Source organism: Primulina eburnea, chromosome 18 (genome assembly GCF_022965805.1).
Source record: "Primulina eburnea isolate SZY01 chromosome 18, ASM2296580v1, whole genome shotgun sequence".
Lineage (NCBI taxonomy): Eukaryota > Viridiplantae > Streptophyta > Magnoliopsida > Lamiales > Gesneriaceae > Primulina > Primulina eburnea.
In genome coordinates, this window is record NC_133118.1 from 30043279 (window position 1) to 30065299 (window position 22021).

The 22021-nt window shown below is 34.4% G+C and overlaps 4 protein-coding genes across 8 annotated transcripts; 3 read left to right on the plus strand and 1 right to left on the minus strand.

Moving 5' to 3' along the window:
• Positions 1-471: 471 nt before the first annotated feature.
• On the minus strand, positions 472-4074 carry LOC140820068 (2-hydroxy-palmitic acid dioxygenase MPO1-like). Of its 5 annotated transcripts, none has more exons than XM_073180376.1 (4): positions 3578-4074; positions 2149-2220; positions 1921-2052; positions 472-1076 (listed from the first exon to the last, which is right to left on the minus strand). In XM_073180376.1, the coding sequence occupies exons 1-3, from the start codon at positions 3914-3916 to the stop codon at positions 1936-1938; spliced, it is 528 nt and encodes a 175-aa protein (XP_073036477.1). In that variant the 5' UTR covers positions 3917-4074; the 3' UTR covers positions 472-1076; positions 1921-1935. The 5 variants fall into 5 exon arrangements, with proteins under 5 accessions (XP_073036477.1, XP_073036478.1, XP_073036476.1 ...); XM_073180377.1 differs by lacking the exon at positions 472-1076 and adding an exon at positions 1086-1237; XM_073180375.1 differs by lacking the exon at positions 472-1076 and adding an exon at positions 1272-1414.
• Positions 4075-4241: 167 nt separating this feature from the next.
• Positions 4242-5118, plus strand: LOC140819460 (uncharacterized). Its single transcript, XM_073179562.1, is given in 2 exon segments — positions 4242-4480; positions 4482-5118. Coding segments are annotated over 2 exon segments (591 nt in total). The 5' UTR covers positions 4242-4354; the 3' UTR covers positions 4947-5118.
• A 7551-nt stretch (positions 5119-12669) lies between these two features.
• LOC140819400 (two-component response regulator-like APRR1) lies at positions 12670-17041 on the plus strand. The gene is made up of 6 exons (XM_073179482.1): positions 12670-13272; positions 13785-13946; positions 14040-14173; positions 14585-14746; positions 15009-15105; positions 16109-17041. The coding sequence occupies exons 1-6, from the start codon at positions 13143-13145 to the stop codon at positions 17023-17025; spliced, it is 1602 nt and encodes a 533-aa protein (XP_073035583.1). The 5' UTR covers positions 12670-13142; the 3' UTR covers positions 17026-17041.
• Positions 17042-18067: 1026 nt separating this feature from the next.
• LOC140819402 (uncharacterized) lies at positions 18068-19410 on the plus strand. The gene has a single exon (XM_073179484.1). The coding sequence runs from the start codon at positions 18210-18212 to the stop codon at positions 19167-19169; it is 960 nt and encodes a 319-aa protein (XP_073035585.1). The 5' UTR covers positions 18068-18209; the 3' UTR covers positions 19170-19410.
• The last annotated feature ends 2611 nt before the right edge of the window (positions 19411-22021 follow it).

Here is a 22021-nt window from a genome sequence, read left to right on the forward strand (position 1 = left end):
AATTATTAGTATCACTCAATAACCTTAAAATTTGATATTTGATTTGACTCACAAAATCAGAGTTCAATTATCAATTTATATATGTATAAAATTAGGTAAAAATGAATAAATCATACAAGCAATGTCGGCGCATATGAACAGATAAGAAATATGAACTGAGGCAACAACTTGACAATTATAAATTATGAGTGGATCTCATGTGAGACCGTCTCACGGATCATAATATGTGAGACAGGGTCAACCCTACCCATATTTCACAATAAAAATAACTCTTAGCATAAAAAGTAATACTTTTTCATGGGTGACCCAAATGAGAGATCCGTCTCACAAATACGATCCCGTGAGACGTCTCTCACACAAGGTTTTTTGCCTAAAATTTATTATGAAAGGTTAATTTTGTCATTATAATCTAATATATAAATTTAATCAGTCTTATTAAAATCATACCAAACGTTAAATTATACATCTTATTTATCCTTGAGTTATCTTTATATTTTATATATCGTGTTTATGCCTATCATGTGTACTAAACTATGCTTACTGAATAAGAGTTACTAGGGGATGGGTGATTTTGCATCCGCTCTGAAGTGTACCGATGAATTATCAAATTCTGGCCGGCCTGGATCCCACAAACGAATCTGTTACTCGATCTTTCATGTTAGGTGGACAAGAATTTTACTGAGAAATAGGATGAAATATTAAAAACCAGAATGGTGATACTTCTGATAAGATATGCAGTATATCGATATTCATTTCATATGGTGACGGAGTAACCGAAAGATTCCAAGAATGGTGCTTTTAGTTGCCATTGCTTTTGGAGAGCGAAAAATGTGAAAAGAACGTGAAGGAAGCAACTGAAAAACTGAGCAAATAAGAGAAATGATGCCAGCAAATTCAACATCTGTATCGCGACGACTGCCTTCAATATAACCCATGTAATGGGATGAAGTTTACAAGGTTTGAATTGACCAAAGCAATGTTCTTCGCTCAAGCGTTGCTTGGATCCATCTTTCCATTGCATTTAGGCAAATCGTCCATTGAACATCAGAAAAGGATTCCAAAGCAGATCACCAAGCCTACAAGCCATTACACATTAAGCTTTGAATTCCTTTGATGCATCCTGTTACTTTGAAGGGGACAAAGATTTTATGTAGCAAGTGAACAGGCATTAGATATGCTTGTTTCTTGCTTTGCTTTGTTATTGGGACTCCATTTCCGTGCATACTTTGGTTGAGCTCTGTTTCAGTAATATCAAGCCCTTGTTCAATTCATTTCAGTAGTATGAAATTTGTAATGTGAAATTGGTGCTTCCATAGAGAAGCTCGCAGCATCGCCATCTACTTCATTGGTTAAATACAGAGCTGTAACTGAGATATCGAGCTTCTTGAACACTAAGCTAATGGAGCCCATCATGCTTTGCACAAAACGATAAATCAAATTCTTCGGTATTTTGCTTCAGTATCAAACCACATACAAGTTATTAGCTAATCTTTTTTTAATTCTTGTCAGTTTGTGTTGGGACACCCATGCCATGTAGAAACATAAAAAAAAAAAAAAAAATTAGGGTCTGGTAGGGACAACTTATCCGGTGATGTCACATACAGATAAATTTATAGAGTTTGGAATAGTTTGTGTAATTCTTCAACCCAATAATATGGTTAAACTAAGTCTCATTTCACCTCTCTATGATTACGATAAATGCAAGTGTCTCTCCAGGTATATCCGAAGATGGGAGCAAGTATTCACACGAAAAAACCTGCGTCATCCATGTGATTCAAGTTTACATGTCACAGAGTCAGAATGAAAATACAGATACATGATATCTACCATTGATCCTAATGTAGCAACAGCGAACACGAAGATTCGACATAAGCACACATTCATTTCTTGGCAACATACACTTTCAGCATTAACAGGTACCTGATACCATTGAGGTTAAGAAATTTTCTTCTGTTTCTCGTCCTTCCACTCTTTAATGTCAGCATCAATCTCCGCCTTGACTCTAGCATGAAATCCCGGGTATGGCTCGTATTCAAAGAAAGACTGCAGAGCCTGCAAGCAACAAAATAGTATGGAACAGTAAATCACTGGATACAAAAACAAATTCTGTGAATTTTGCACAAGATCAAATACAACCAATAAGTTCACCTCTAGTAATACAAAGAAAGGTGCCATGAGGAATGCCTGTGCGAGATTGTCCAGCAAAGCAGGTGCTCGTTTCTACAATTGATATAAAAACTTAAAAAAACAAACAAACAAAAACTTCTCTAAAATTAATTGATGGCATTGCAAAGAAACTGTTTCATGGATAAACCAGAAGAGAAATACACCTAGCTCACACACGGTTTTAAAATGTTTACTGTGGCGTATAAATCAACTATAAAATGCTTACATCTACCACCTCTGCGTGAATACCAAATATATCGAAGAAGCAAACCAGATTAAAATCCTCAATTCTTGTATTAATGTTTAGTTTCCAATCTGCCTTCATAATTATGATTTCATCTCATAAATTCTTAATTTGGACATCCTATCTAGAACGATTCATATAATTTTCAAGAAGACAAGGAGTAATGATATGCACAATCAACATTCCTCAACACCCGTGGCCTATGACTTACAGTCAGCACGTATTAGATCAGGACACTGGTCATGATGGTCTCACCAGATTGACTTTAATTGAAAATGCAGAGGCTAACTATTCTTTCTAGACAGTGACTAGGAACCAAAAACCATAAGAATAAACAGCCCATCATAATTTTCCTTCGCAGAGATGAACAAATATAAAATTTACCGTTCTCTGCTACAATCCACATCTATTTTTGAGGTTAAACTCTCAAACTTACACATTAGCAGGGGACAAAGGAAGTTCTCCCCATTTCGTTCATGTCATTCCACATGAGAACTAAGATAGAAATTTTTGCAGAATTGCACTACTTGACGGAGGTGCTTAAAGCTGTGACAGTCAAGTCTAGCTGGGGTGCTCTCGAAATAGCTTAACCACTTCTAGTACAGAGATGCGAGAAACATTCCAAATATAAGTCTTTCGAGTGCGGTCATAACTCATAAGAAAGAGCTGATAAATGCAAGCCAAAGATAATACTCATCATTTAATGAAGATTCATTTGCTTCGTTAAGTAAGACTCGGGTAGAGGAAACGTAGGAAAACCCAACCAAGAATGTCCTATGGGAAATTTTATGAATAAACTAGAAAAAGTTAGGCACCGTTTCCAACTGAAACCAATCCCTTAAAAGTATGGATTCATGTATCAAGCATGAACTGAATAAAAAGATCAATATTTCGACAATGTAAAAATGTAAAGTCTCATTCCCAAAACACAATAAATACCCCCCGCATCTAAATTCCTTTATCCGCATCACAACAATACTAGGATTCAACGTGTCCATGAAATTGTAAACTCAGATATGTGATAATTTTTCCATGTTCAATTAGGCTGCATTAGGAGGTTTTGTCAAACAAGCAGCCCCCTTAATAAAGAGAGTACAACATTAATCGATCCGAAAGCACAAGTTAAATGATTGAAAAGTCATATACAAGAACAAAAAAATGAATTACCCTCCAAGCCAAAGAGAACCCCAGGCTATGAGCAAGAGCGCTGCTACCAATCCAACAGAGAACAACCAAGAACGCAGCCAAAGAACCCGCCTTTTTATCTAAACCAACATAATAAAAGGCATAGATTACAGTGAACAAGAACCCGTAATTGAAAATCAAGAAACCATCGTCAAGTGATCGAATCGCAGAGAGCTTGAACAAAGGTGGCGTGAAATATAGAAGAACCGAAGCTGTGAACAGAATCGGCCAAACAAATATCATATGGATCAGTATATTGATGGGATTGCTGTGATAAGCTCCGTAGAAAGCAAAATGCTTCTCCAAATCAAACAACCCCATCTCCTCCTCTAGTTTGTCGTGAAATTTTCTGAAGTGGGATGTTGAAAGATTGAATTTTTATGCATTTATAATCGGTTGTGGGAGCCGGTGTGTCGACGAAAACACATCAGGCGACAGGGGTCAATGGGTATGTAGATTTGGATAATTTGTTAATTTTTGTTAGATGTGTGACTAATGAATTCTATCTATATCTATAATAAAAATTAAAAATTTTAACAAAAAAATGAATGACTCAAATAAGATATATATCTTATAAAATATGATTATTAGACTGTTTCAAACAAATTTTTGTTTTTTCGATATTATTTATTTAGAAACCCCCAAAGTTTACCCCTCCACAATTTCTTTCGACGGACGAGTTCTTCAAAAAAATCTTCTTCCCAAGAACTTTCTCCCCTCAATTTCCAAACCCTAGATCCGATTTCTGAAGAAATTTCGATGGAAATCTCTGTAATATCAGACTCTATATCGACCGTTGTTTACTCCACGCAAGGATTGGCCTTCTCGAATTTCCTCCTCAATCGCCCATGCAACGTCCTGTCTCCATCGGACGCGTCTGCCGATCAACCCCCATCGCCTGCCGTCATCCTCCGCCGCACCTTTCCGCATCTCAGCTGTAGGGCCTCCACCCACCAAGACGTTGACCAAACCACGCCTCCGTAGAACCCGCCGCGTCAAGCTGAAACCCCTGATCATTGATTATGACGGATCTGTAGGAGATGAATTATTCGTTTTCAGCGACGGAGGAGGTTGTAACAACGGTGATGGATATTCTGGGGGCAACGGCAGCGGCGGCGGCCGTCGGGGGTGGAACTTTGGTGGATACGGAGGAGGTGCTAATTGGGACGAGTCGTCCGGTAACTCGATCTCCGACCCTGCTTTTGATTTTGTGTACGAGATTCTATGCTGGATCGCGATGTCGAATTGCTTGCACTTCGCTTTCAAGAAGGTGGTGAGGAACGTGGCCGACGGAATCGGCGATCCGGCGAGGGAAAAGGTTGTTCCGATGCCATTGACACCCGTTTGCTGAATGGTAATAATTTGTTCATGAACTTGGTAGTAAACTTACATACAAGTCCATTCAGTTTCAACTATGGAGTAATTCATCATTCATGTATCACTGTTTCATGTATATATGGAATTCTTGTTAATTTCATCGCCTGATTTCGAATGATTCAATCCAAATCCATCCTCGGTGTTCATGATTTTGTATTCGAAAAAGCATTTGTCCCGACTAACGACGAAAAACGTGATAAACGAGCTATTGATTTAGATGAAAAATAGTTCACACTTGGATGGACTAATTTTGTTCCCAATTCATTGCTATTCTTCCTTCACATCTGGATTTCAAGCAGCTGTAGCTAGGTTGGCAATGAACTAGGGGTTCAAACCGTAAACGAACCACCGGTTCTATCTGCATATGACGAAAATTCGAGGGCAAATCCGTTCTGTCTGGCTCGAGTTCAATAGATACTAGACTATTTCAATATTTCTGCTCGAATTTGGTTCGAATCAAGGTTCTAGTTTCAGCTCTGTTCGATCTATTCAAACATGTTTGCTAACTATTTGAACTGCTTATTCAAAAGTTTCGTAGAGTCTGACAAAGGGATCACGATATCTTTTCCGACATGGTTGGTTGTCATCGCTAACCATATCATAGGTCGCAACGAGAAAAATTCTTTTGCAATATTTCATGTTACGTCTAACGATCAATTCTTAGTTTAACGAAGAACGTCGTAAAAAATGTTGCCGGAGATTTTTTCGCGTTGTTGCGATGTCAAGGGTTGACGACACCATCAACAAGTCATGGCTAGCTATCATTCTCATCTCAAACTATCTATTTTTAGCAGACTCAGCTTCTCTAATGGCACACCAATTACACCAAACAAATTTCTAAAAATGAATAGTAATCTTAAATGGAAGAAAATAAAAATAATTTTTTATTGTAAAAAAATTAGAACAATAGTGATAATAATTACTTTTTTTTAGTAAGGGTAAAATGGTCAAATAAAAAATTTAAATAATAATCATAGTACTATCAACTCAACCAAACATTTCAATATTTATCATGTCTTATTGTAGGTCTCTTGTGAGACGGATATGTGAGATGAGTCAACTTTACCGATATTCATAATAAAAACTAATATTCTTAGGCATTAATTTGGTAAATGTGATAAGAGAGGATTGATAAATAATCATCCTTATCTCATGTTGGGTACTTTTTTAAAAAGTCCATGATATTGATACATAATTTTTTATAAGGATAAAATGTCTCGTTATGTACGATAATTTTAATACAATGATAAAATACCCTACAAATAACTTAATTACCTTCAATTTATAAATGGTTTTTATAAATTTATGCTATTAGGTAGAAATTAAAATCAAATAAATACTTTTTATTTGTTTTTATATATTATATAATATGATAATTATATGAAATGAATTCGAGATAATTATATAAATAATTTTTATAAATCTCAATAAAATTGATAGGATCGGTTGTCGTAACAAGAGCGTTTAGAAGGGGGGATGAATAAACACTTACACTTAAAATTGTTCTTTAACACTATTTGAGTTCAGTTTAGTGACAAACTGAATCTCGGAATCTTGTTGGTCAATAACAATCAGTTAAACTAGAGTAGTTGCGGAAAGTAACTGACTGAAAGATAGAATACGAAACTGAAATAAATAAGCAAGAGTTGTTTCTGGATGTTCGGAAAATTTTATTACTCCTACGTCACCCTTTCTATCACAAGGATAGAATATTCACTAAAAGACTTTGATCAAGTACAACACTTGTACAGACCCACTTCAATTTGGACTTACAACTGCCAAAACTGAAACTCTTAGTTCTACACAATATTCTCAGTACGTAACTGATATTAGCACAATTGAATCTAACAGCTTTTAGAGAGTGCTAATAAGCTCAGATTGTAGCCTTGATTGCTGCGAGTAATTCAAATGAAAGTGAGCTAAGATTTTGACAGAGTAACACCAAGCTTAAGATTGAGTAATCGTCTCTGCTTTTCAGATGTTCTTCAGTCATATTTATATACTTCTCTTTCAACGGTAACTTTGAGATGTATTTGAATTCTTGTATCCGTTGATTGCCACTTCATCATTTGTTGGGCAATGTTCTCTTCATTGATTGTCATACGGCGTCTTAATTGCAATAGCCGAAGTACGTTGTTCTATGCTGTAATGATTGAGGTGCGGCTTTCCATATTCATTTGTTGTTTACTATGTCTTTTTGTCGGTTGAATGTTCTTTCCCGAGAAGCATTCAGTTGAGATATGTTTTAACTGAAACTTATGCGGCTGAGTATATTAACTGATCGGTTTCCAACTGATCGGTTTCCAACTGATCAGTTTTCTTCATTTGTTCAGCTGGTTTCAGTTGTTAAATATTCAGTTGTCTCATAATTCAGTTAGTTTCTTTAGTTTGTCAAACTCCGAAATTTGATTTCCAACAAAAATTATTAATATCATCCGATTAATCTTAAAAATTGATATTTGACTTGACTCAAAAAATCAATGGCTAAATCATCATATTATATAATATATAAAATCAGGTAAAAATAATTAAATCATGCAAGCATTATCGGCACATGAACAGATAAAAAATATGAAATCAAGCAACAACTTTGAAATTATAAAATTTATTATGATAAGGTTAATTTTGTCATTACAATCTAATATATAAATTTAATCACTCTTATTAAAACCATACCAAACATTAAATATAACTAGTACACCGACGCACGCGTTGCGTGCATATATAATATTTTTTTATAATTCATTTTATTTATATTTAAATGAAGTATCAAAATATAATTATAAGAAATAGTGAGAGACTACAATATAATTTTGATATATAAATTAAAAAATAAATTGAAAAATGAAATAATAAAAAAATGATCTTACGAAAAATTGAACCTATAACCTAAACTTCGTAAAACAATGACTCTATCCGCTGAACTTCGTATAACTTATATTAAAATTTTTAACATTTTATTAATATATATAATAATTAAAATAGACCATGACACCAAAATTAATTAATCTAATTCCTCAAACTTAATAAAATAATATAGATATCCTACATCTTATTTATCCTTAACTTATCCTTATATTATATATCACATTTTTATCCTATCATGTGTACCAAACTATGTCTTAGCATAAAAAATAACTTTTTCATGGACTGTCTCACAAAATAAGTCTCATGAAACTGTCTCACACAAATTTTTACTTTTTTAATTTGTCTCATAAAATCATATTACTATAACTCAATTGCCTTAACAATAAAATCAAACGATACCTTAAAACTTTCAAGATACTCATTATAAGATTTTTAATATTAACAAATATTTAAATAAAATAATTAATGAGAAAAACTGTTTATGAAGAATTCATTATTATTTTATATTTGCTATTAAAAAATAATAGGAATACTTGCGATATTTACTCGACAAGCTTTTGGAAACAACCATGGTTTTTATGGCCGAACCGAACCCGAACCCCACATGTTGTAGGTTGTGGTGGGCGTTCGGATATCGGTGACCCAAACTCGATTCTTTTTCGGGTTAGTATCAGTTATCCTGTTTTCAAAATCAGACCGGTTCGACCGGATATCGATCACTGAGCCGATCCGAATCACATTTATAAATCGTTTTTACAGTCAAAATCGGTCAAGAAACGGTCAAGAACTGAGTTCATTATGTTTTTTAGAATTTTTTTTTGAGAAGATTTTTTTAGAATTTAATTGTTTTTTATATTTAAACATTTTTATTTTTGGTTATATATATTATTATTTGATTTTAAATTTGTTAAAACTATCATTTTAGTAATAAAGTAATTTAATGCAAACAGTTTTTAATGCAAACATGTTCATTTTTGGAGCAATAAAGTAATTTAATGCAAACAGTTTTTTCCTTTAGATTTCAGATTTTTTAATATAATTAATCATTACATAAATATTACTAAAAAAAGAAATACAAAAGAAATCTATTAATCTAGGGCTGAAATCTCTCGTTCTCTTCAAATCTCTTCTTCCAAATACTTTGTACTCGGCTAGGGTTCTCTTGTTCGAGATTCTCTTGCTGTTTTGTCTCTAATTCTTTTTTAAATCTATGAAAGAAAGGAATTAGGTAAGATTTATTGTCGGGCTACCCATTTGTTGGATACCCGACCCAATAAACCCGAACCCGCAAACAATTCGTAAGGACACGACAACCATGTTTCAACTTTAAAGTAATGATTTTCTTCCTTTTTATTTATCCATGGAAGATGCTAGTAAAAGTTGGATGGTGGACCTCCACAACAAAACACATAATGAAATATGTTCATGGAATAATTGTTATTCTATCATGACATTTAAGCGAGTTGGCAAGACTTAAAGTGACGTAGGTTGATATTATGTGATCGATTTTTTTGAGAAGCATATTCTTCACTGCAATATTGTGAGGTAGGCTATGGGGTTCGGTGCTTGATGTCCTCTCCCTCCAGTTCTTGTATATTATGCACATATCTCGATTTACCTTCCTGAATGGACAAGAGATCTCCCCGTGTCTGGGTCGAAAGATATATGAATCATATAGAGGAGTTTAACACCATTAGTAAACCTTTCGGAAAAAAGGGAAAAAGACTTCAAATTTAGATCCAAATAATGTTAAAGACTTCAAATTTGAACTATCTATTGATAATGTCTTATGTGAGACGATATCAAGTTTCTTTATTCATGAGATTAATCATCTTTACCCATATTTACAATAAAAAATAATATTTTGACATAAAAATGATTTTTTGTATAAATGACTCAAATAGAATTTCAATCTTACAAAATTAACTCATTGTTATGTAAAAAATTATCAAATGTAAAGTCAAATACCGAGAAGTCATCCATGAAGACTTCCATGATTTCCTCCATCATGTCTGCAAATATGGCCATCATGCACATCTGGAAAGTAGCAGACGCAATGCATAGCCCAAAAGACACCATCCTAAAAGCAATGTTCTTCTTCTTTAACCTATGAGGGTATGGAAGGGTCGGTTTTAATATAGGAGTCCGTTCAACTTCAAGTTCAATCTTGGACTCCTCAATTTTCTTCTCCTTTATATCCTCACACTCATCCTCTAATATGGAAATGTTAGTTCATAGCGAAATCTAAACAAAAACAAAGCATGTTTGAAGATTTAAACATCTCAATACATGAACAACAAAAGCGAATAATGAGATAACAATCAATTTATGGCCAATAAATTGAAATTGAATAAACTAGTAAACACAATTAAACCAAAAAAAAAAATGCAATCATATAAACAAATGAGTCAAAATTATCGTGTCAACAAAGCTACATCATCAACTGGAATGGAAATGTCCACTTGTATGTATTATATATCCTACAACAACTACCAAATGAAACTTATACATTTACCATCTAATCTAACTTTGAGAAAAATAAGTTCATTGGTGTTGAAATGATTCAATCACTCCTTGAAAAGAAAACCAAATGTGTATAAAGGAGTTGAAAAAGAATCCAAAGAAGAAAAACAATGAAAACAATGAATCAAAGTGATGAAGAAAGGAAAAAAATTGATAAATGGAGGATGTGACTGATGAGAAAATAATAAGTGGATGTCGAATGATATGAGAGTGAAAATGATGAAATTCAAATATTTCTCCCAAATTTTGATTTTTATATCCTTTATTGTAGTCATAAGCCGAAGTCCGACCTTAAACTTACAAGACTTATTAACCTTGTCACATTTATCCATTATACTAGTGGAGAAAAGTTGTTCAAGTCAAACTTATGGATACCTGAAAAACATGGTTAGTAAATATGTACTTTAATCATTGTCATATAAGCATCTCATTGTTTGACATCAAATTTTTTGTGTACTTGTGTTGAATATCTTATGAGCCAAATAATCACCATTAAAGTCCTTTGTGATCTGTGTAAATGAATTTGTATCTTAATGAAGCATGGGTTGAACTGAGCTGAAGATTTTTTGAGTTTATAAGGCGAGTGGGTGTTGTGAATCTATTTGAGCATTCGATTGGTTAAATGAACATTAACATATTACACACGCACGTGACTCTTGAGTGATTATAAATCACATGAAAATGGATAAGTCGGAGGCCAAGGTCAATGTTTGCATATCCATTATTTATAGTTGTTAGCTTTAATTCTTGATTGAGTTCTTATTTTTATTTTGCTCATGACTAGTAAAAGTTCAAGTTTGAGGGGTTTGATAAGTACAAAAATTTCACTTAATTTATATGAGAATCCATTTGAATTATGTTAGTTTCAGACAAAATTATGCTTGGTATTTGTTGTTTTTGTGTCGTGCAGGAGATGAATAATTATTGGATGGTTGATGGCTATTAGTGGTGTTTTTTTATCGCGAAAGGTTGGTGGACAAACATCGCAGCATCACGGTAGAAGCGCTGCAGCGCTAAGGCTTCAAGGAGGAAAAAACAAATGCTACAACCTAGCGCCGCATCGTCACAATGTTCGAACCACAAGCGCCGCAGCGCCACAAAATAGCGCCCAGCACAGCTGAACCGCAAGCGCCTAGGCGCTACATTACTAGCACCGCAGCGCCATAATGTTCGAACCGAACCACAAGCACTGCCGCGCCAGCACTGCCGAACCGCAAGCACCTAGGCGCTACATCACTAGCACCGCGGTGCTACTTCTGGATTCTACGGGCGCCGAGGCGCTGAACAACAAGCGCGGCGGCGCTGTCACCTGCGAATGAAGATAAATGGGCTTCAATTTACGGGCCCAAACGATGCATAAAAATAAGAATAGGGTTTCAGATATTGCGGCCGTTTTTGGGGAGAGACGAGAGCACACGATGGAGAAGAAGAATTGGAACGCCGGGATTGATCACAACGACGAAGAACGATGAATCTGGGGACAGATACGTCACTTCTGATTTACTATCTAATCTTTCGCTCCATTTTAATTTTTGTATTGAGATGTCTAAATCTTCAAACATGCTTTGTTTTTTTTTTAGATTTCGCTATGAACTAACGTTTCCATTCTAGATGATGATGTAGCTTTGTTGACACGATAATTTTGACTCAGTTGTTTATATGATTGAATTATTTTTGGTTTAATTGTATTTACTAGTTTTATTCGATTTCAATTTACTGGCCATAAATTGATTGTTATCTGATTAATTCTATAACTCGGGAGAGGGACTAAAATTATGAATCTTTAGGGACACGTCGTTAAATTTTATATTATAACTTTAGCGAGTTTTAGATAAGATCATCGTTTGCATATATCTTTTGAATTTAGTTTCTTATTAGGAATGTTTGAATCGAAGTCTGAATGATACACTTTATTCGTCACTTGGGAGAGAAAAAATAAAATAGTTAAGTGTTCGTAGCCATTAAATGACTGAAATTCATGAATATAAAGGCAACCAAGAATATGTATCATGTAAATTAAGTGAAATCATTCATCTATATATTTTCACTTTTTGATATTTTCCCAATTCGATGATTCGATTAATATTTATTTACAATTAATTTATTTTCAATAAGTCAAACATGTTTAATGATTCTTCTAGTTAAAACCGTCTTCATAAGTTTTGTTCTATTAAAATAATCAACATATTTACTCGGATTGGTGAGTACAATTTATATATAATAAAATATAGTATGATATATGAAATTATTTTTATAATAATTTTTACTATAGTTACCGGGCCCACTAACAGTGATAGGACGACGGCCACATGGCCAAACGGGTACCTCACCCATTGGGAAAAACACCATTAAAGCACTGAGATTTTTTCTTCCATATATCTCTTCCGAGCTTCTGAATCACTCTGCTGCTGTAGATTTTGTGGGTTTGTACAGGTGGATACAGCCGCTGGATCGTCAGCGTGGCGGTGTCGAGAGTCGTCGGGTTGGAAATTTCTGCTCTTTCCCACTTTTTCCATGTTGTGATAGATTTCTCGATTACCTTCTATGGATTGGGATGTGATTAACTGCCAGTAATGGTTGGAAGAGGTCAACTTTTCACCTTTCTCAATTGGATATTGCCTTTTGTGCTGAGTTGATCTGTACGATGGAAATTAGAAGCGAGAGGAGATTTGATTTGTTGTAGGTCTGGAATTTAGTTATGGAGTATCTATAGTGTTAATTCTATTGCGGGTTTGATTAGGAACCTGTTTTCAGGGTGAGTCTCTTGGTTTTGGGGGTGATGGAGAATGAAATGGGGAAGAGTGGGGATGTGTTCATTGATCGGAGTAAAGTGAGGATTTTGCTCTGTGATAATGATGACAAAAGTTCCGAGGAGGTATACACGCTTTTGTGTAAATGTTCTTATCAAGGTATTCTCATTTTTCTTCTTTAGCAATTAATATTTGATTGTTTGTGTTATTTTGTTATGATTTTGAGCAATTGTTCATAATTCAGAAATTTATTTGTCATGCGTTTGCCTGTTTTTTCATGTGTTGACTTGGATAAGATGAAAGTTCACGCCTTTCTCATGATTAAGATATGGAAAAGATTGGTAGTTTGTGAAGTATTTGATTTCTGCCATTTAGACGAACAAATTCTATTAACGATTGCATCCCTTCTAAGATTTGATATTCTGGTAAGACTGCTATTCTTCCAATTCCATTTGATAAAATGATTTAATTCGAAAGCTTTGTTTTTTACGGGCCCATCATAGGATTATTTGGCTAGATTGATATATAAGGAGCCAGAAGAACAGCAAATGCAGTTTACTTGTCCAAGTATAAAATAAATTGCTTCTGAAAAATTTTTAATTGCAGGAAACTTTTAGTAGAAAGTTTCATGTTGATTTTGATTCTGAATATAGTTGGACCTTGCTTTCCAGTTATCTCTGTAAGATCACCAAGACAGGTGATTGATGCACTGAATGCTGTGGGGCCTGATATTGATATTATTCTCTCGGAAGTCGACCTTCCGATGTCTAAGGGTTTGAAAATGTTAAAATATATCATGAGGGACAAAGAATTGCGGCGGATTCCAGTGATCAGTAAGTGTACATTTATTTACGTTGTGTATTTCATTGAGTTAAAGACAGGCTGGTTTAATTGTCATCCTTTGGTTGTATTGTTTTGCTTGCTAGTGATGTCAGTTCAAGACGAAGTTTCTATTGTTGTTAAGTGCCTAAAATTTGGAGCAGCTGATTATCTTGTGAAGCCATTACGTACTAATGAGTTGTTGAACTTGTGGACACACATGTGGAGAAGAAGGAGAATGGCAAGTACTCTTTTCTCCTTAAGAAGTTGTTTCATTTCACTGGTTTTCATTGGTTTTCTTAGAGAGCAGTGTGACGACTTTCTTTATTTTTAAAATTCAGATATCGACTAGTCTCACGTGTCACACATGCTTGGAACTTTTTAACTTGTTTGAGGTTTATACCTGGACACAAAAGTTTGAGGGCGTGTGGCTGTATGATCTTTTGAATCTTTAAGATAATAGCTATTCTGGTTGTGTAGCTATCGAGAAACAAAGCTTCTTTTACTAGGGCTATTCATCCAATTTCTACAGGGAGTGGCACATGTATGTGATAGTGTTTTTTTCCTTGGGCATGGTGTATACCAGCCATTTTTGGTGTTTTATTTTGGTATTTGTGTTATGACGGTTTATCTCTTGATTTTACATTGACAGCTGGGACTTGCTGAGAAGAGCATTGTAAATTGTGATCTAGATCTGGTAGCTTCGGATCCTAGTGATCCTAACACCAACAGCACTACTTTATTCTCGGATGACACAGATGACAGGTCTCTGAAGGGTAATAACCCAGAATTTTCAACACATCAGGAAGAGGAGGTGAGTTTGAATTTGGGAACCCATATATGAATGACACTAGCCATGATAATTATTTTCCTTCCATATAAACAATATCATCAATTTCTGAACATTGAAGATAAACAGTTTATTGCTGGTCTTAAAAGAGCATGTATAGATTTATCTCAACAAAGGCTTCGGGACCAGTGATTGTTTTTAATGGCAAGGAGTAGCGTAGGGGATTTTCCATTTTGGCCAAGTTGTTTGTCTTTAACTAACCTGACTCCATTCGCATTGTGTTTAGATTCCTGCTATCAGAACTGCTACTCGGATAGAGACTGTGATTTGTGATCTTTCAGTGTGTCAGCCTGTCGTGACACAAATAAGTGACAAACAGACAGGTGACTGAATCACGACTTTTTAAATAATTTCATACAGCCTATAAATTAAAAATAAGAATCATATTTCCCTGTAGCATGTGGAGAGAATATATCATGCATCACCATTTGACAAGTTACAATTACTGCCAAGTGCAGGAAGCATATATTTGGAATGAAGTGTCTGCTATATTTAATAAATAGTTTTGTAAAAATGAGGAGCATTTTGATCTCCGTCCATCTTAGAACCATCTTCTTGTAGGAGTTTGTTATTACATATACTGGTGCACGATCAACTAGTCCAGATAAATTGAAAGGATTTGGAGTCAAGTTCTAATTAAAGCAGTGGTCTTTACTTTTGCATAATTTAAACTCGTTCAATTCTTGTTTATGGTCAAATAGCATCCAGAAATATCATTAAAGTTTCTATGATTGTTCTATTTGAGATGACCAGGATTTTTTACAATGTGAAATGGGAAGAATAAATTATGTGAACTGATGCTTTTCTGTTGAAGAAAGTATTTAACTAGACTAATTAATAAGGCATTTAAACATTGAATACTAAATAAAGTTATAAACATCCATTAAATTTGTCAATGCAAGGAAGGTTCTTCACATAAAGATTGTTCCTTTTCTCCATCAGTGTTCTCAGTTAGTCATGACTAGTTTCATTACTCCTCTCTCCACAATTTTCCATGTTCACTGATGGCACGTGCTATGAGACATTTTTTAACTGATTTCTCTAAGTCTGCCTTATTCTTAAATTTTAGATCAGTATATTTAATTCTCTGCATAAAATATGTTTCGTTTATGCGGAGTTGGTTTTCCACTGTTTTATTTGGATATTTGTTTTGAGTGTGACGTCAAAATATAGCCTATTCTGGAGGCACCTTTGATTCTTTTCTACAATGACTACGAAACTCCTGATAATAAGGAAATAATAATGATCTGCTAAATGAAAACATTAATCTCTGTTTTATTGTCTCCCGTGTGCATGTAACTAAATGTGGACTTGAATGCTTTCCAGGACAAATTTCGTCTTTTCTGAAAAAGGAACTAAAAATAGGCGAGTCTTCTGCCTTTTTCACTTATATCAAGTCAACCATACCCAACAGCACCACTCGAGGGCCACCTTCTGTTCATGAAGATGAACCTCAGCATTTGAAGATACCAGAGCATATCTCCATGGTAAGTGGTCAAGCTGTTATTGACATCCAACAGCAGGATATCACGAAGACCATGGAAAATCGTTCTGATGGTGATGAATATCACTGCAGTAACAGCTTTCACGATTCTTTCTTTGCGGAGAGGTCATGTACTCCTGTATCTCATGATATGTCACAACAGAGGAACTCGGACGAAGATTTCTGTCACTCACGTGTGCGTTCAGGAAACGTTGGTGATGCGACCGGTCATTACACTCATGCTGCTTATCCTTACTACGTGCCCGGAGTAATAAATCAAATAACGATGCCACCAGCCTCAATATATCAAAAGCACGCTCTGGATATACACAACCATTCTAATCTTGCTATGTTGCCTCCATACAATCACATTCCTCAATTCCCACCTCACGTTCAAGGGATGGCGCCTTATCCATACTACCCCCTTGGTATATGCTTACAACCTGGTCAAATGCCTGCTCCCGCTCCTCATTCATGGCCATCTTTGAAATGTCCGTCGATGAATGAAGGGAAGTCGGGTAAAGTTGATCGAAGGGAGGCAGCCTTGATGAAGTTTAGACAAAAGCGGAAAGAGAGGTGTTTTGACAAGAAGATCAGGTATGTAAACCGGAAAAAACTCGCAGAACGTAGGCCTCGCCTGAGGGGCCAGTTTGTGAGAAAGGTTAATGGCATTGCTGTGGATCTTAATGGGCAACCAGCTTCTGCTGAAGAAGAAGAGGAAGATGACGAAGAGTATGATGAGGAAGAGAATGATTCTTAGCATGGATGGGATTTGATTTTCTCTTGACTTACATTGGAACTGGTAGAGCTGTTTGAAGAGATTCTCAGTAGATTTTTCCGTGTCTGTCACTTCTCCCTTTGTGACACGTAGAGTAACTAAACTTTCTGACATTTATCATTAGCATCACCCGCAAGTTATTCCAATTATGTATTAATGGAAATGCATATGAACAAAATGAAGAAGTAAAGACAGATAAAGCAACCACTATGGCTCTAATTAAGGATAGACTTTGTTCCTACCACATTTGGAAGTTGGAACTGTTATTCAACAAGACGATATATCACAATGAAATATAGAAACAAAAAGAACCCACAAACCTTGGTGCTTGGATTTATACCATCAACTTTACCTTCACATAAAGGACATCTAGGCCTATATTTAATCCTAAATCATGATGACCGCCAAAGTAAAATAATGAGTAATTATACCTAAGATTATATCCCGTTTCTTGGTAAAACACTATTATCATTATTATGCCATCATTTCATTTTTCAACCGCAAGCAACAATACAAACCCCTTAACTTGTGTTGTAAGTTCTCACCACCATTATGATGTTATTTGTCTTCTGGGAAATTCCTAATCTATCAACAAGATCTGTTGGTTTCATACCCCACACTAGCTGTTAGCTGAAGTTTGTTTTTTCCCTATTTGTAAATGTATTCTGATGCCAATATAAACTACTTTTGTATAAAATATGTATATATATATATTGCTGATTAGACATGATCATTTAAAAGGGACAATTTTTAGTACCTTTGTAACTAATGTCAAGATTTGGAGATCCCAAAGTAATTAGTTAATAACTTAAGCCACAAAGCTATTCCAAACAAAGCCAGTCTGGTGAAACCAAAGCTCTAAAACTACTCCAACTAAGCTTTTGCTGTTAGTTTTTAGTTGTTGGCCAATCCATTCCACCAAAAAACTACATTTTCCCAACACCTCCAAACTACCAAAACAGAATTCTATGTTTATATCGATCCCATGTATATTATAATTCCACATAATTTGTATTTTATTTTTTGCATAATTGGCACATTAAATGTATCTCACAATTGGAAAGCATAAACCCCAACTAAACACATAATATACATCCCATCTTACAACTTCTATTTACACCCCCATTTCAAGAATCAACACCACTCTCATCTTTCCTTGATCCACAATGGAGAAAACAGCTGCAATCATTAGAAGATCCATCTTCACTTTCTTGAAGAACTACCAGTACTTCACCTCAACTCCATCTCTTCTCGCCCTCCCATTCGCAGTCTTGTGCCTCGTGTCCCAGCTGATCCTCCCCACGTCGCCACTTTTCCGGATAATCCACCTCCGCTTAAGGTCACTCTTTCTTGCTGCGGGCTTCCCTCAATCAGCAGAGCTCTTTGCCATTCTCAATCTTAAACTCTCTCAGACCATTGTAAACTATCTTTTCTCCTTACCCTTTACCATTTCCTTTCTTCTTCTCGCCAAAGCATCCGTAATCCAAGCCGTCGAGCGTAAAAAACCAGAGCAGAAACATGCGTTGGCTTCTTGTATTCAACTGCTCAGCCCCCTCCTTATCACACAATTTTGTAACTCATTACTCATTCTTTCCGCAAACGCCACTTGCTTCTGCCTAATAGTCTTGTACTTCAACTTTTTTGACATGTTGGGAGCCCTTTCTGCACCTGGATCTTCACTTCTTTTGTCGGCATTAGGTGCCATAATCTACTCTATCATTCTTGCCAATGCCTATGTTATATGCAATCTTGCATTAGTATTATCCGGATACGAAAAGGCCGGCGGCTTTATCTCAATCCTCAAGACTTATGCGCTGATCCAAGATAGAACTGCAACTGCATTATTATTGGCTTTGCCATTCAACATGGCCTTAGCAGGCATTGAAGCCTTGTTCGAGTACCGCATTGTTCGATCCTATAATCGAGCTTTTTCCTTCAACGCAACCATGGTTTTTGAGGGATTTCTCATTGCATATTTGTATGCTATGACACTAGTTCTTGATACAATTGTGGGTTGCATTTTCTTCAGAAGTTGCAGAACAACAGAATCCGAAACCGATCGAGAGGAAACATACTTTCACGGGATCGAAATCCATGACTCTAAGTTTCTCGCAAAAGGGGTTTGAACTGGTAATTCATTGAAGAAACCTTTTTCCAGAAATCAACGAGATTCATTACATTTTTTTCCTGAAAAATGTGTTGTTCTTGTATCTCAAACCTATTTCCAAAGTGGGAATTTGCAGTCTCAAAAAACATGTAGATTTTGTAAGTAATTCACAGCTGAGTTTGGATTGGGATGGAATGTAAGTGATCTATCCATTGTTCCAATTTCTTGCTTTGATTTCATAAATGTGGATCAAAAAATTAACTCGATGAACATTATTTTTTTTATATAACAAAAATTCTGTAAATATTTTATATGAAGTTTTATTTTTTTTTGAAGGAAAAAATACTTTTTTATATGTAATTTTATCAAATATAAAGAGTTGATGTGTAGGGAAATGATTAGAACAAGGACATTAGATGTATGAGTATGATAATATACCAACTCTTGATGGCAAGTACCCAACTCTCTTAAAGTTAAGGTACCTAATCTTTTAAAATATTTAATTAATTTTATGTATATTTAAAAATATAAAATTTACTCAAGAAAAAAAAAAGATTTTTTCAAATGTAATTTTTTAAAATAAAATATTATACCAAAATGGTATAATTTATGCGTTAAATACAAAACCGATCTCTTTTAAATATATTTCAAACTTTAGTATACAAAAAATATTCTTTTTTATTTTATTTAGAATTTAAATAGTTAACTTAATTAATTACTTTGCATTAAGCATTGTAGAAATATTACCATTTCGATAATTAAAGTTAAAATGTAACTTTTGATTAAATAATACAAGATAGGTGATACCGATTGTATTATTTGATTTTCTATATTCATCTCGTAGATGATCTATTAATCCATTTCGTATAAATAATATTATATTGAAACTATGTAGAAATAAAATCATCAAATAATATTTTAATATTAATTTTTGATAGTTATAAAAAATTTCTATTTTTATTATAGATTAAATTGATGTTAAAAAAACTTGTTATTATATTTCTAACATATTTACTCATGTGTGAAGTTGCAAAAACAAGAAATAAACTGAAACCGAATTTAGCCCAACTGAATTTGTGGCGAGTTTTGTTGTTTTAATGATATTTCTCAGCTGGATGATTCAAAATGACATCCGTCAACTTGATTGATCAGAAAATTCAATTTGGAACAAGTCTTATCTCACGACAGTTGGGCAAAATCGGATGTTATCTAGGTTAAACTGATTGCACGAAAACAACAATCAATTGGTATGAGAAGTTGCAGTATTTTGGTCATATCTCTAGCTCAAATATTGGAATGAAGCAATTCCAGTATGCTTGGAAAGATAAAACAATGATTTACAAATCATCTTCAGAAGTCAAAATCTGAATCGAAGCTTAAGATGCTGATAAATGACGACGAGTTATTGGTTTTGCACAAACTGAAAAACAGCGAGGCTGATTTCAGCACACCAATTGAGCTGTTGAACCAGTTGAGCAGCTGACCAGTTGAGCTGTTGAGCCAGTTTAGCTGTTGACCAATTGAACTGAACCAATTGACCAAAGTTGATCAGTTGGCTAGTTTAAGTTCGAGAAAATGTTCAGTAAGGCGAATTTGACCGTTGCAATTTCAGAAACAGTATAGAAACTTTCCAAACCGTCATATTCTTGTATTTAATGTATATCATTATTGGGGCCTATAAATACAACATTTTGAAGATCAAACAAGAGCTTTTGAAAGGAATTCAAAACATGGACAGTTAACATGAAAAAATCTGCTAGTTGAGAGCACAAGCCTTGTGTGAGGATATATTTTGAAATGTACATTGTAAAGGATAAATTCCCCACACACAATCACTCATACATATACATGAGAATTGAATCTCAAAGTTTAGTTGAGTGAGTCTTCACACAAAGGCATTAAAGATTGTGTTTGTAGTCTTGGCATAAAAAACGTTAAATATCATGCGGATTGTGAGGTTGCGGCCTACAATCGAGAGTGTGCTAGGAGTTTCAATTAGACAAGAAACAAGTCCAAAGTTGAATGGATTCGTACAAGGTGTTGTATAAATCAAAGTTGTCTAGTGGATTCTTTCCAATGCGAAGAAGGGGTGACGTAAAATTTGTTAATCTCCGAACATCAATAAAAAATTTGTGTCTATTTATTTATTGCATTTACTTATCATTTTCATTTTTTTTAAAGATGTGTTATTGAAGTATTTTATGTATTCTTCAAATACCAAAATATTGCATACTAATTGTTTGATAAAATTCTTTAACCAAAATATTTCCACTCATTCAAACTGCTTATATTTTAAATGTTTTACAAAATATTTAATCGGTTTCTACAAAAGATTATTTTGAGTGTCTTCCGTTTGGTTTGAAAATTAAACTCGATTTAAGTCATCGATGTTCATTATTTCAAGAACTGAGCTATTATAGCTCAACGATAATCCTTATAATCGATCGTGTCAATCTACTTATAAAAAATAAAATAAAGAAAGAAAGAAAAATTATAATCATGTTTCTCAACTTGTGAAATTTACTTGGTTTTTACATAATAAATCAAAAACTAAGAAAACAAATCTGAAATGTGACTATTGGAAATTGGAATTGAAAAAATCGTACGAGGTTTCGCCATGATAAGCGTTGCCATGAGATTACGTTTTCATGAAAAGTACTAGCCTATTCATAGATTCATATCGAGATCGAGATCTCTGTGTCAAAAATTTAAAAAAAAAACACTAACAGAAAATAGTTTTACATGTCAATTTTATGAGACAGATCTTTTATTCAGACTCGAATTATGAAAAATATTACTTTTTATGACAAATATACTATTTTTCATCGAAAATACGGATCGAATCGACTCATCTCACAGATTTTGAATGAA